At 37.9% G+C, this 13626-nt stretch overlaps 1 protein-coding gene across 4 annotated transcripts in view; it reads right to left on the bottom strand.

Moving 5' to 3' along the window:
- Positions 1–13626, bottom strand: part of NAV2 (neuron navigator 2) — a 395483-nt gene that overhangs the window by 250047 nt on the left and 131810 nt on the right. For all 4 annotated transcript variants that reach the window (XM_070761666.1, XM_070761675.1, XM_070761699.1 and 1 more), the window contains exon 3: positions 11221–11273. In XM_070761666.1, coding sequence (XP_070617767.1) covers positions 11221–11273 — 53 coding nt within the window. The remainder of the gene's footprint in view (positions 1–11220; positions 11274–13626) is intronic.

The following is a 13626-nucleotide window of genomic DNA, read 5'->3' as shown; positions in this document are numbered from 1 at the left end:
CTGTCTCTGCTTGCAAGAGCAATCAAACCTGCCCATAGTGAATAAATAGTTGCCATTGCATTTCAATATGAATAAACTTAACCTCTATCTAACCTCTTAGTACTTTTGAGAAATACTCTTCTCCATTTATCCTGGATTTCTCTGCTCCCATCTAAGAAAGCAAAGTAAATGTCCTTCAATTGCATTAGTAGCCACTCTTTGCTTCCTAGAACCAGGATCTATCCACTGCCAGTCCAACACCTTAACCACTCTATCGCATTGGCTTTCTTTACTTTCTGTGTAGTTGTGCAATAAGTGCCAGAATGTAATTCTGGCTGGAAATTCTGGATTCTTACTCTTGGGAAGGATAATGATTCCCATTAATACTTAAGTTCTGATTTCTATCTCTAGCTATTACTCAACAAAGTGAAGAAAGAATATAATTCACAGGATTAGCTTTCTTGTATAGGTGAAACCGTCTTGCCAGCAAAATTCAATGAACTGGGACCAAGAGGAGCTGCTACTGGGGCCGAGAGGAGCTGCTACTGGGGCCGAGAGGAGCTGCTACTGGGGCCGGTTGTCTGGCTTACATCACTGCTTCCTGACATGCCTAGTTGGTTCCCGATTTCTTGCTTGCAATGCTATTTTGGTAGTTGAAGGATTTGCCATTGCTAGGAAGTGACTGATTATGGCTGAGCTTTGGGCTGCCTGGGTCATGTTTGACTGCAAATTATGAGAAGGAGTTCTTCAAAGCAAGATATGATTAACATGGCTTGGCAATTTTTTCATTGATTCCACTTGTAGTCAAGCCTGGGGCCCTGGAATATGTGATTAAGCCCGTTTCATGGCTATGTGTCAACCCCTAACCTCCAACATTTTTCCCTTAGACTCTCCACGATTGACCTCTCCAGGTTCCTAAGAGGCCAGTAAGGGGCGTACATAAGTGCACTGGTGTGCCTTTCGTCCCCTGTCCAACTGTCTTTCCTTTCTTTCACCTATCATATATAGTCTCTTTCTTTCATATATCCTCTCCTCTAAGTTCACTTTTACCCTTATATATATTACCACATGTCTATTTTTCTTCCTATGTATTTGTGTATTGGACAAATGAATAAATAAATGAATAAATAAATGAATGAATGAATGAATAAATAAATAAATATTTGTTGGCTGCTATTTCTTGATTGCGATTAATGCTATTTGTGATTTTGTTTTTATTTTTAATTTAATTTTTAAGCATTGTTGGACACCCAGCATCTTGGCAGTCATATAAATTGAATAAATAAATATTTTCCTCCACAGAGGACATAAAAATAGTTTAAGCTGTGGTGGTGCAGTGGTTAGAGTGCAGTACTACAGGCTACTTCTGCTGATCATTAGCTGCCTGTAATTTGACAGATCGAATCTCACCAGGCTCAAAGTTGACTCAGCTTTCCATCCTTCCGAGGCGGGTAAGATGAGGACTCAGATTGTTGGGGTCAATGGGCTGACTTTGTAAACCGCTTAAGAGAGCACTGTGAAGCAGTATATAAGTCTAAGTGCTATTGCTATTAAAGCTGACATAAATTAATGATAGCTAAATTTGTAGTCCTCAAGAAATTTCTGAACTACAAACCCTAGCATCTCTCACCATTGTTGGGTGTTGCAGTATGGCACCATCTGAAAAGCCACATTTTCTGTACTTTTACTTTAAATAATATTTATTACCAATAATGGGCTGCTCCCCCCATGGGTGGGGGATGCAGAGGGGGTAGTAAGTTTATGCACTATTTATTGAATGCTTAATAGTTTTTTCTATTGTCCTTCCTTCCCTAGTACCTTAGTATGATCCTTAATTACTTTTAAAAGAGGAAATAAATACTGTAGTATGTTTTTACCCATAAACGCTTTAATCATTTTAATCATTATCTAGAACTGAACTTTTATAGCAATTAAAGAAAATTGAGCTACTTGCCTAATCTGTTATTGTACTGAACCCTGTGGGTTCAGTACAAAACTTTAAAATGTTACTGTGCTCCTCAAGAAATAATGCTGTCTATCATCTGTCCTTTTTGTGGCTATTCAAATAATGTGATTTAATCGACTGAAAAAGAGTCCAAGAATGTATTTGAAAACTTATCTTGGTGGTAAGCCACTCCCACCCAGTCACATGACCTTTAAACCACCCCGGTCACATAATTGTCAAGCCACTTCCACCTGGTCACATGGCCAGCAGGCCACTCTTACCCGGTCACATTACCATCAAGCCACACCCACAAAATTAGCCAGTGTAGCAGGAAAAATTTTGGCAGCCCATCACTGTTTACTACCATTATGTCAACAACGGCAATAATGCTGGTAATACAAAGAGTCATCCTGTACACAATGTCTAATTCTGAAGAAGGAGCTGCTCACTTTGATATGGGAGGGGGTGCACCATATCGCTATTGTTTATTGTCAGCCTCCATTTTTCTACCTGTTTGCCTCGGCTGTCATAGTAAAAGAGAGTAGGGGAGGTCAGTTAATTGGGAGGGGGGAAGTATACTGGTGAGTGCCCTGATTGAAGTTTCAAATATTGCTAGGGAGGAATTTTCTCATCACTGCCTGCCTGGTACAGTCAGGCATCATGGACTTGTTTACAGCCTGCTCAAGGTCAATGGCTTTGGCGGCACACCCACCTGAATCTTGGGACATGGGTATTAGATTGATGGTCCAGGGGGTTCACTTGGGAGGGTTTTGGATTTCTTTGTACAGTGGTACCTCGTGATACGAACCCCTCGTCATACAAACTTTCCGAGATACGAACCCAGGGTTCTGAATTTTTTTGCCTCTTCCTACAAACTTTTTCTGCCTTACGAACCCGCCGCCTGAACGCCAAACACGGAAGTTCAGCAAAAGTTCGGGTTCAGGTGGCCGCCGAGAAGCCCCGCTGCCCGGCTGTCACCTTTTGAAACAGCCGGGGGGGCTTCTCGGCGTTCTCCCGAACGCCGAACCCAAAAGTTCGGCAAAAGTTCGTCTTCGGCGTTTGGGTTCAGGAGAACGCTGAGAAGCCCCGCCGTCCGGTTGTCAGCTTTGCAAAAGAGCCACGGAGCTGTCGGCCAGTCGGGAGGCTCAAACAGAGGTGGGGACTCCCAATAGGGAATTCCATGGGCGAAGACGTCCTTCCTGGATTCCATGTTTCGGCCAGCCAGGAAGGACGTCTCCATGACACCAAAGCTCTAATCTAACTAATCTCGATACCCGAGAAGTCTTAGCTGGCCTTTGCTTGAGAATTTTGAGAATTGTAATCAAGATGCAACACCTCTGGTTCCTGTTAGGCTTTGTTTATTTAACTTGTACAGCTGCCCATCTCAAATCAGGAACTCTGAATGAGCAAGTCTACCTTAAATATCTGCTGCCACAAATATTAATCAAAACGGGTGGTGTCTAAACTGCTGTATAAAATGTAAGAAACATTTTTTAAAAATTTGAGATCACAAATTTATGTCATATGCAAAGGGGGAATTATGTTTTAATGTTACCTATATATTGATAGGAACATAGTCTTCAATGTGCATTAAATTCTGAAAAGCATTACATGTACTTTATTTCACTATTTAGTGAGAAAGAGAAGCCAAACGAAGATTTTTACCCAACCTTTCAAAAGTTTGGGGGGAAAAACTATGCATTATTTCTCCCTTCATGGGAATTTATTTTAAGAGTGACTCACGTGGAATATGTAAGTGTGAAGAGTGTCAATACTAAATATTCTAAAAATAGAACTATATTTAAATAAACCAAAGGAGCTTTGGTTAAGAGAACCAAAAGGCTTTTTATAAACAGAACTGCTATTAAAACAAGTTTCCATGCAGGAAGAATATTTACCAGCAATATCACTTGTAGATTGAGAAAGAACACCAGTGGTCATATGCTGATTCTCATTATTATATTGCATAAAGTAAATCACCCACTATGAATTCTTTAAACACTGTTCTAAGTAGGTAAAAGCACTATTCTTTGTAGTACTGTACTCTTGAAATGACAAAAAGCCTTCATCTTTATCAGAAAATGAAGAAGCTAGGTATCATGCTTGAATTCTTGCATATAATATGATTGTTAATTCATTAATGTGATTTCATGATGTTTACTTTAAATACCTGTAGGGTGAGATTGTAAGTCATAGAGTGGTAGTTATTTATTTATGTTCATAGAGTGGTAGTTATTTATTTATTTTATTTATTTATTTTATTTATTAAATTTGTATGCCGCCCCTCCGTAGACTCGGGGCGGCTCACAGCAGTAATAGAAAAACAATATACAATACAAATCTAATAATTAAAACTAAAAACCCATAATTTAAAAAACATGCACACAACATACCATACATAAACAATATAGGTCTGGGGAAGTTATCTCAGTCCCCCCATGCCTGACGACAGAGGTGGGTTTTAAGGAACTTACGAAAGGCGAGGAGGGTGGGGGCAATTCTGATCTCTGGGGGGAGTTGGTTCCAGAGAGTAGGGGCTGCCACAGAGAAGGCTCTTCCCCTGGGTGCCACCAAATGACATTGTTTAGTCAACGGAACCCGGAGGCCAACTCTGTTAATCTGTTGCTTTATTAAAACAAGCTGAAAGTTGCAACAGAGCAATCCACATACATGCTGAAGGATTCTACCTCACACATGCATTTCAAAGGTCCTTTTTGCATTATTGCTGAAGTCTACTGCAGCCAACAAATTTGAAGCAAAGATGATCTGAGTGTTGGAAGCCACAGTTGTTGAATTAAAAAGCATATAGAAGAAATATGTACGTGTGTTAAGTCTTTTCTAGGGAAATATTTCACTTTTTTCATCCAATGTTATACCTATTACATGTCACACTTTACACTTAAGAATTAATTCGACCCAAATGAATTCTTAAGCATCTGTAGAAATATGATGTCTAGTCAGATAATTGTATAGATATTCCAATAGATAATCCTCATAAGAAAGCAAACATCATTAACAGTTTAAGAGAATTTCATAAGATTCCAGGCACTTCAGTTCAGCATTCTGAGCTGTGGTGGAGCAATGCTGCCTACAGTTTGGCAGTTCGATTCTCACTGGCTCAAGGTTCACTCAGCCTTCCATCTTTCCAAGGTTGGTAAAATGAGGACCTAGATTCTTGGATACAATATGTTGATTCTATAAACCACTTAGAGAGGGCTGTAAAACACTGTGAAGTGATATATAAGTGATATTGCTATTGCTGTTCTAATCTGTGCTGACTATTTTACCTGATAAAAATAGTTGAGGTAAGATTTGTTTATTTTACAATGATAAGGGTTCTTATATCCAGAAAATTTAAAAATGTTAATAAGAGGGTCTACAAATACTGGTGCTGGATATTATTATTATTATTATTATTATTATTATTATTATTATTATTATTATTATTATTATTACTACTACTACTACTATTACTGCTACTACTATTATTACTATTACTATTACTATTACTACTATTGCTATTACTACTACTACTACTACTACTATTATTATTATTATTATTATTGCAAAATTGAAATCAGTCCACAAAAAACAGCTTCATGCCACCAACTTAAAAATCAGACACGCAGAAGCGAGTACAACTTCTGATAGCATATGAAATAAGTATTATATTGAATCAGCACCCATTAAGTGGTTTGTTGAATTACCAAACCTGGACTGTAATAACCTAGAGACCATGAGATGGCACAACAGATATACAGTGGAACCCCGACATAAGAGCTGCTCTACTTAAGAGCAACTCGAGATAAGAGCTGGGAGGGGAGAGATATTTTTGTTCTACTTACAAGCCCAAATTCGAGATACAAGCGCCAAGGAGCTGTCTCCTGAAGCCAAATGCTAACTTCCGCGTTCGGCTTCAGGAGACAGCTGCGAAGCGGCGCGCGTTTTAAAAGGTTGCAGCCGGCCTGGGGGGCTCGGGGGTGCTTGCAGCTTTCTTTCTTGCTCTTTTTCTTTCTCTCTTTTACCTTCCCTTCCTCTATTTCTTCTTTTCTTTCTCCTTCCCACCTTCTTCCCTCCCTCCCTCCCTTCACTCATTCCTCTCTTACTCTCCCCTTTCATAAGTTTCCTTGCTTCCTTCCTCTGTTCCTGTCCCTTCCCCCTTTCTTTCTTTCTTTCTTTCTTGCTCTTTTTCTTTCTCTCTTTTACCTTCCCTTCCTCTATTTCTTCTTTTCTTTCTCCTTCCCACCTTCTTCCCTCCCTCCCTCCCTTCACTCATTCCTCTCTTACTCTCCCCTTTCATAAGTTTCCTTGCTTCCTTCCTCTGTTCCTGTCCCTTCCCCCTTTCTTTCTTTCTTTCTTTCTTTCTTTCTTGCTCTTTTTCTTTCTCTCTTTTACCTTCCCTTCCTCTATTTCTTCTTTTCTTTCTCCTTCCCACCTTCTTCCCTCCCTCCCTCCCTTCACTCATTCCTCTCTTACTCTCCCCTTTCATAAGTTTCCTTGCTTCCTTCCTCTGTTCCTGTCCCTTCCCCCTTTCTTTCTTTCTTTCTTTCTTGCTCTTTTTCTTTCTCTCTTTTACCTTCCCTTCCTCTATTTCTTCTTTTCTTTCTCCTTCCCACCTTCTTCCCTCCCTCCCTCCCTTCACTCATTCCTCTCTTACTCTCCCCTTTCATAAGTTTCCTTGCTTCCTTCCTCTGTTCCTGTCCCTTCCCCCTTTCTTTCTTTCTTTCTTTCTTTCTTTCTTGCTCTTTTTCTTTCTCTCTTTTACCTTCCCTTCCTCTATTTCTTCTTTTCTTTCTCCTTCCCACCTTCTTCCCTCCCTCCCTCCCTTCACTCATTCCTCTCTTACTCTCCCCTTTCATAAGTTTCCTTGCTTCCTTCCTCTGTTCCTGTCCCTTCCCCCTTTCTTTCTTTCTTTCTTTCTTGCTCTTTTTCTTTCTCTCTTTTACCTTCCCTTCCTCTATTTCTTCTTTTCTTTCTCCTTCCCACCTTCTTCCCTCCCTCCCTCCCTTCACTCATTCCTCTCTTACTCTCCCCTTTCATAAGTTTCCTTGCTTCCTTCCTCTGTTCCTGTCCCTTCCCCCTTTCTTTCTTTCTTTCTTTCTTTCTTTCTTGCTCTTTTTCTTTCTCTCTTTTACCTTCCCTTCCTCTATTTCTTCTTTTCTTTCTCCTTCCCACCTTCTTCCCTCCCTCCCTCCCTTCACTCATTCCTCTCTTACTCTCCCCTTTCATAAGTTTCCTTGCTTCCTTCCTCTGTTCCTGTCCCTTCCCTCTTTCCTTCCTTCCCACCCTCCGTCCATTCATTCACCCATTCCTCTCTTGATCGCTTAAAGCCGGTCCCTGGTGCAAAAAGGGTTGGGGACCTCTGTCCTACAGGATTGGGTGGCAGAGAAGTTGAACATATGTAAATTTAAAAGTTTAAGAAAGTTTACAAGTTAAGTGAAAGAAACTTCATTATTCATTTATATGTACATGTACATTTCTTCACTAAAAACATGTCTTTCTGCATAATTTAGACTAACTTTGTGAGTTTTTTGAGGGCTGGAACCAATTAAAATTATTTACATTAATTCCTATGGGGAAAAGTCGTTCGAGATAAGAGCTGCTCGACTTAAGAGCCCAGGTCCGGAACGAATTAAACTCGTATCTCGAGGTACCACTGTATAGAAATCTGTAAGTTTGTCTCCATCTAGTGTTTGTCCAAATTTTTGCATTCCAGGTTTGGTAGTTTGGTAGAGTCCTTAATAAATTAAAATTAATCTGGATTTGGTTTCATAATGGGAAACCAAATATTTCAACCAGAGCTCTTCTTTCCAAAGATTATTCAGCATTATTCAAAAGTGTATTTAAAGATCCTCAATAGTACTTGTATCTGTCGTCAATAAAATAAATATCTGCAACATTATGATTTGAAGAATCAATGTGTGTGAATTTAACCAGTAATGAATCCCATTGGACTAAAGACATAAATGCAAATAAATGAAGTCTCACTTAAACTGGTCCATTGCTGACAGAATGCTGATGGGAACTTTGTATTGATATGCAATTAAATTATTTTTCAACCTTCAGCCGTTCCTGATTTGTTCAATTCTTAAATGATGGCCTTTTATCAAATTACACAATTTTCTTTAGCCAAGAGATAGTAATATAACTTTGTCTACCTAAATTTAGAATATATCAGATTATTATTCTCTGATCTAGCCATGGGCAAGATGCAGAACTGATTTTAGCATCTTCTCAAGTAGTGAATTCCTTTGTTCAGAGAAATCACTTAGCACTTCCTCTCCCAACAGTGAAAAGGATTATTAAAATGCTCTTATATGAACATACTTTTGTTCTGATCTGATTTTAAGATTCTTAAGCTATTAGCGAGGAGTTGCTTTTAATACTGAATTTCCTTATGACCTGTTTGGTGAACATATATTAATAGTGCATTCTATTATCTTCTAATATACCAATATTTAAAATATATTAACAAACTGGATGAAGGAAGGAAAGTACAGTGATACCTCATCTTACAAACGCCTTGTCATACAAACTTTTCGAGATACAAACCCGGAGTTTAATATTTTTTTGCCTCTTCTTACAAACTATTTTTACCTTACAAACCCACCACCGCCACTGGGATGCCCCGCCTCCAGACTTCCATTGCCAGCGAATCATTCGTTTTTACGCTGCTGGGATCCCCCTGAGGCTCCTCTCCATGGGAAACCCCCCCTCTGGACTTCCGTGTTTTTGTGATGCTGTAGGGGAATCCCAGCAGGGGAATCATCTAGGTCGCAGAAGCAGTGCAAAAACGGGCACTTCGCTGGCAACGGAAGTCCGGAGGTGGGGTTTCCCAGCGAGGGGAGCCTCAGTGAAATCACAGCATTGCAAAAACATAGAGGTCCGGAGGTGGGGTTTCAAGGACTTCGGTGTTTTTGCGATGCTGCAATTTCACTGATGCTCCCTTCACTGGGAAACCCCACCTCCGAACTTCCGTTGCCAGCGAAGTGCTCGTTTTTGCGATGCTGGGAACAGAGAAATCCAGAGGTGGGGCTTCCCATGGAGGGGAGCCTCAGGGGAATCCCAGCAATGCAAAAACGGGTGCTTTGGCTGGCAAAAGGGGTGAATTTTGGGCTTGCACGCATTAATCTCTTTTCCATTGATTCCTATGGGAAACATTGTTTTGTCTTACAAACTTTTCACCTTAAGAACCTCGTCCAGGAACCAATTAAGTTTGTTAGACAAGGTATCACTGTATATTACCTAAGACAAATGCCAACCATTGATTAAAAGAAAATTATTCTAAACATTTTTAAATATAATACCATGCATTTCTAAACCTATTTTTGCATAGAATTTACAGTGCAAAAATGGCCAAGACCGTGTGTGTGTGTGTGTGTGTAATTTCTTAGGTGGCCAGCCACTTTCAAAGTCAGCTAAATCCGTGGTGTTAAGATTGCTTTTACTCTCCAATCAGAAATTCTCCTAAGAAAGGATATTTGAAAAGTTAATCCAGCTGGCTGCACTTATTCATGCTAGCTCTTGAAATCATTTCCGTGTTACATTTTCAAAACATCCAAGAGGAGATTAAAGCAAATAATCCAAGTGGAAATGAGAAGTCATAGAGAAGCCAAAGACACCTTTCAGGATATTGAAGTCCAAGACAAAAAAGTTTATATTCATTAGTGCACCACAAGCACCACAATTATTTCCTGTTCTAATGATAAGATAAACTTATGGTTCCTTTGTCAAGGCTATATTTCTTGCTGTATATTTGCTAGCTGAATGTTTCACTACTTTCTTCAACTTCTTATAGCCAAATGTTGAGCTCTCCTTCTAATGCGGAATCATTTATTCTAACTATTCAATTTTGATAACAAATGCATGCTACCTTCTTTCTTTGTGCATGAATGTGAGATAGCACACATGTTTATTTATTTATTGTTAGAGTTGAAAGGGATCATGCAGGTCATCAAGTCCAACCCCCTGCCTGAGCAGGAATCCTAAAGCACCCCAGTCAAATGGCAGTCCAATCTCCTCTTGAAAGTGTCCAGAGTTGGGGAGTTCACAACCTCTGCAGGCAATGTTTTATATTACATTGCCATCTTTCATTGTCACTACAGTTAAGGCAGAAATTGTTAAGGTGGGGGAACCATTGGCTGAAGCCACTGAGAATATGCATTGTTTGCTTTAGGTAAAACACCATTGATTTGTTAGAAGATGTGATGTTCTCAGCATAACTTCTGTATAAGAACCACATGTTGCTTGATAAAACACAAATATGTGCATCACATCGCTGATCTTGATCATACTAGCATGCACATATTAGGGTAAAATAAATCTGGGTTGTTTGTACGTAATACACATTTCAAGGATTATGCATTTTCTTTTTTTCTTTTTAGAAATGGTACTTGCAGCTTTTGCGGAACTTGTGCACAATATTTCCATACTATTTTTAACTAAAATGCCTTCTGTGGCCACTTGGATGTGTTAGACTGCAACATATGCAGTCCTGACATTGTTTGTTTTAAATTGCAATCAATTTATGAATGCTTTAAATTACAAGTCTATGCTTATTATAGGATATGTTCAGGCATATGTTATTCTAAGTCAAATAGGATTTCATCCAAAGCAAATTTATGAAAGTTCTCCAAATATGCAGCATTTAATAAAATGATAATTTGCTAACCATATATTTATTATTATTATTGCTTTTTGATAGTTGTGTAACACTGAGCTCTACTCCATTTACCATATATTTCTAAATGTCACAGCCTTGTACTTATATCTCTTTAGTAATAAAAAGTATACATAAAAGCTGAATTAGTGCTGCTTTTACTATTGCAACATGTCAATATTATGAACATATTTTATATCTATGTATCTCTATATCTACTATATAGCAATATTTTTATCTATATTTATGTAGATGATTACATGAATTTAACAGCTGTAGAATTTAGAGATACTATAATAAAACCCACAAACTGGCAGGAATTGAAACTATTTTGTCCCTTGCCAAAAAAATAGTAGAAGCAATTATAAATTGACAGTTGCTATTTTTGTTATTGTTTGGATATCTTTTGAAGGCTGTTTTTTAAAAAGGAATATTGATTTATTAAGTGCTAAATAGCTTGATTCAGAACAAAATCCCACTGAATTTAGACTAATTTCTTGATGAGTATATCTATCATTTAGGAAAACAGCACAACCAAATCTAATGCTACTTCTATTCTATCCATCAATCCATTTGCTACCCACCAGCAAAAAATAAGGAAGGGGGGATTGAATTTTAGAACAAAGAAAAATCTTACCATTTGAGATCTGTTCTTTGGACAGCCATTGATGTCTTCAATCTTCTCATTTGCTAAAAATGAAAAGAAAAATAATTTGAACAATACATACACGCACACCTACACAGAAACCAAATCTGTTTTAAAGGCATCTGGTGTAGTTATCCAAAGCACTTGTTGCAACTAAATCAAACAGCCTAGAGTTGTGATTGCCCAATCAAAACAAATGTGTTGTACATGAAGAGTCACCCGGCTAAATATTTTCTTCTGAACCATTCTTCCTGAGACAGCTGGAAAAAGTCACTGCCATCTCAAAAGGAGACAACTGGGCTGGCAGTTTTTCTTAAAGTGATGGGCAGAGTTTAACAGCCTGATATTTCAAATCTGAAAGCAACATGCACAACTTAAACAATGGATTTTTATTTAATAAATTGTGGATTTGTATAACCCAAATAACATCCAAATGAAAATTCTCATTTTCTGTCTCTAGTACTGAAGTTTCTAGATTTCCAAGGTCTCGCTACCAAGCCACACATACAAAGTGCAATTCTCATTGTGCAAATCCAGTTCTGTGCGATGCACTTTAATTGTATGGTAATGCAATTTAATTGTATGATATTCAGAATTCTAATTCAAAAGGCTGCCATTTTCTCTAATGCAGCAGCTGTCTCAATTATTTTGAAGTGTCATATCAAGTTATTTTGAAGTGTCATATCAAGTTATTCATCTGCAATGAAAAGGGAGTAACTGAACGAAAGAATCAAAATATACAGGGTTCATAAATAGACACTAGACATCTACTAGATCAAGGGTAGGCAAAGTTGGTTCTTCTGTGACATGTGGACTTCAATTCCCAGAATTCCTGAGCCAATCATGCTAGTACATGAATTCTGGGAGTTAAAGTCCACATGTCATAGAAGAGTCAACTTTGCCTACCCTTGTACTAGATCAAAGATACAATTCTTTGGTTCCGAGTCTACGGAGAGGGGTGGCATACAAATCCAATCAATCAATCAATCAAATCAAGATGTTGCCAAACTACAACTTTCAGCAGATCCTGCCAGTAATAAGGTACATGGGGAGTGTATTACTGAAATTTTAACATCTTGCCCCAGCCAATGAATGAATGTATGATGTATGATGTATTAATGTGTTTGTTTAATTTTTAACTATGGAGTTTTTTAGATTGTAATTTTATTTAGATTTCTGACATGTTTATATTATCTTGTTGTAAGCCGCCCTGAGTCTCAGGAAAAGTGCTGCATAGAAATCAAACTAATAAAATAAATAATAAATAAATAATAATAAAATAATACTGTGATGATCTTTAAAAGGCCACAAATTCCATATACCGTATTAGCCCTTAAAAAATGCCTAATGTGAGGCATTGCAGACAGAAGAGCATTCAGATAAAACACAAGTTCACAGAAGACAGGATTGCTGTTGATTTTCCAATGCTAGCCATATCCTTGGATAAGTGCAAACACAGATTTAATAAGGAAAGAATCATAATATTCTGTATATAAAAATTGAATGGATGGATGGGTCCTGTAGGATTTAATAAACTTGGCTAACGGTTAACTTATAAAATAAAAATACACATCTACTTTTTGCATGTGGTCACAGAGCTTGCTGAATTTAACACATAGACTATTGATGCCATTTATACAAATAACGGCTGGTTTATTTTTACAGGCCTCCTATGGTCAATCTAACAGTTCAGCCAATAGCATCAAGGTAATCTTAGAAAGGCAGAACAAGAAGACAAAAGGGAATTTCCTCAAGATTGTTTACATTCAATTCCACCAAAATGTTTTGAAGATCACTGGCTAATCGCTATTGCTCCTTTTGCAGCAAGGAGCACCACTGACCAATCAGAGCTCCCACCAACTAACCAATAGGAAACATCATTTACGGTAATCTCATGAGCTATGAGTTCTAAAGTAGTAAAACTCCCCAGCTCCCAACTTAACACACAAAAAAGAAAATAATATTGCATCTCCCATATACAGGTTATTTGTATGTTTGGCTATTTTTTAAAAAGTTCTACGCTGATAAGAAAGAAAATCACGTTTTCATTTGTCCTGAATATAAATTCGCACTGTACTATTTGATAATAGCATGGCACCATAGTTTTCCAGCCAGTACCTTTTCAAAATGGCTATCAATCATGAATTTTAGCAGCAGTATAGTGTCTCCATAAGTGTGGGAAGAAAAGAAATGAATAATTAGAAGGTGCGAGGCAAGGAAAATCAAGTCAGGCAGTGTTGATTAACACAGTATAAATCAGTAACTATTATTATGAACTATAATAAATTAGGTCAATGCTAGAATCTATTTTCTAACCCAACTGAAATATAATTCTAAACATTTAAAAACCCAAATTTAGGATGTAGTACAAATCCATAAAGTAAATTATAATCTAAA

Source organism: Erythrolamprus reginae, chromosome 1, assembly GCF_031021105.1.
Source record: "Erythrolamprus reginae isolate rEryReg1 chromosome 1, rEryReg1.hap1, whole genome shotgun sequence".
Taxonomy (NCBI): domain Eukaryota; kingdom Metazoa; phylum Chordata; class Lepidosauria; order Squamata; family Dipsadidae; genus Erythrolamprus; species Erythrolamprus reginae.
The sequence above is the reverse complement of the archived record's forward strand: the minus strand, read 5'-3'. Positions and strand labels throughout refer to the sequence as shown.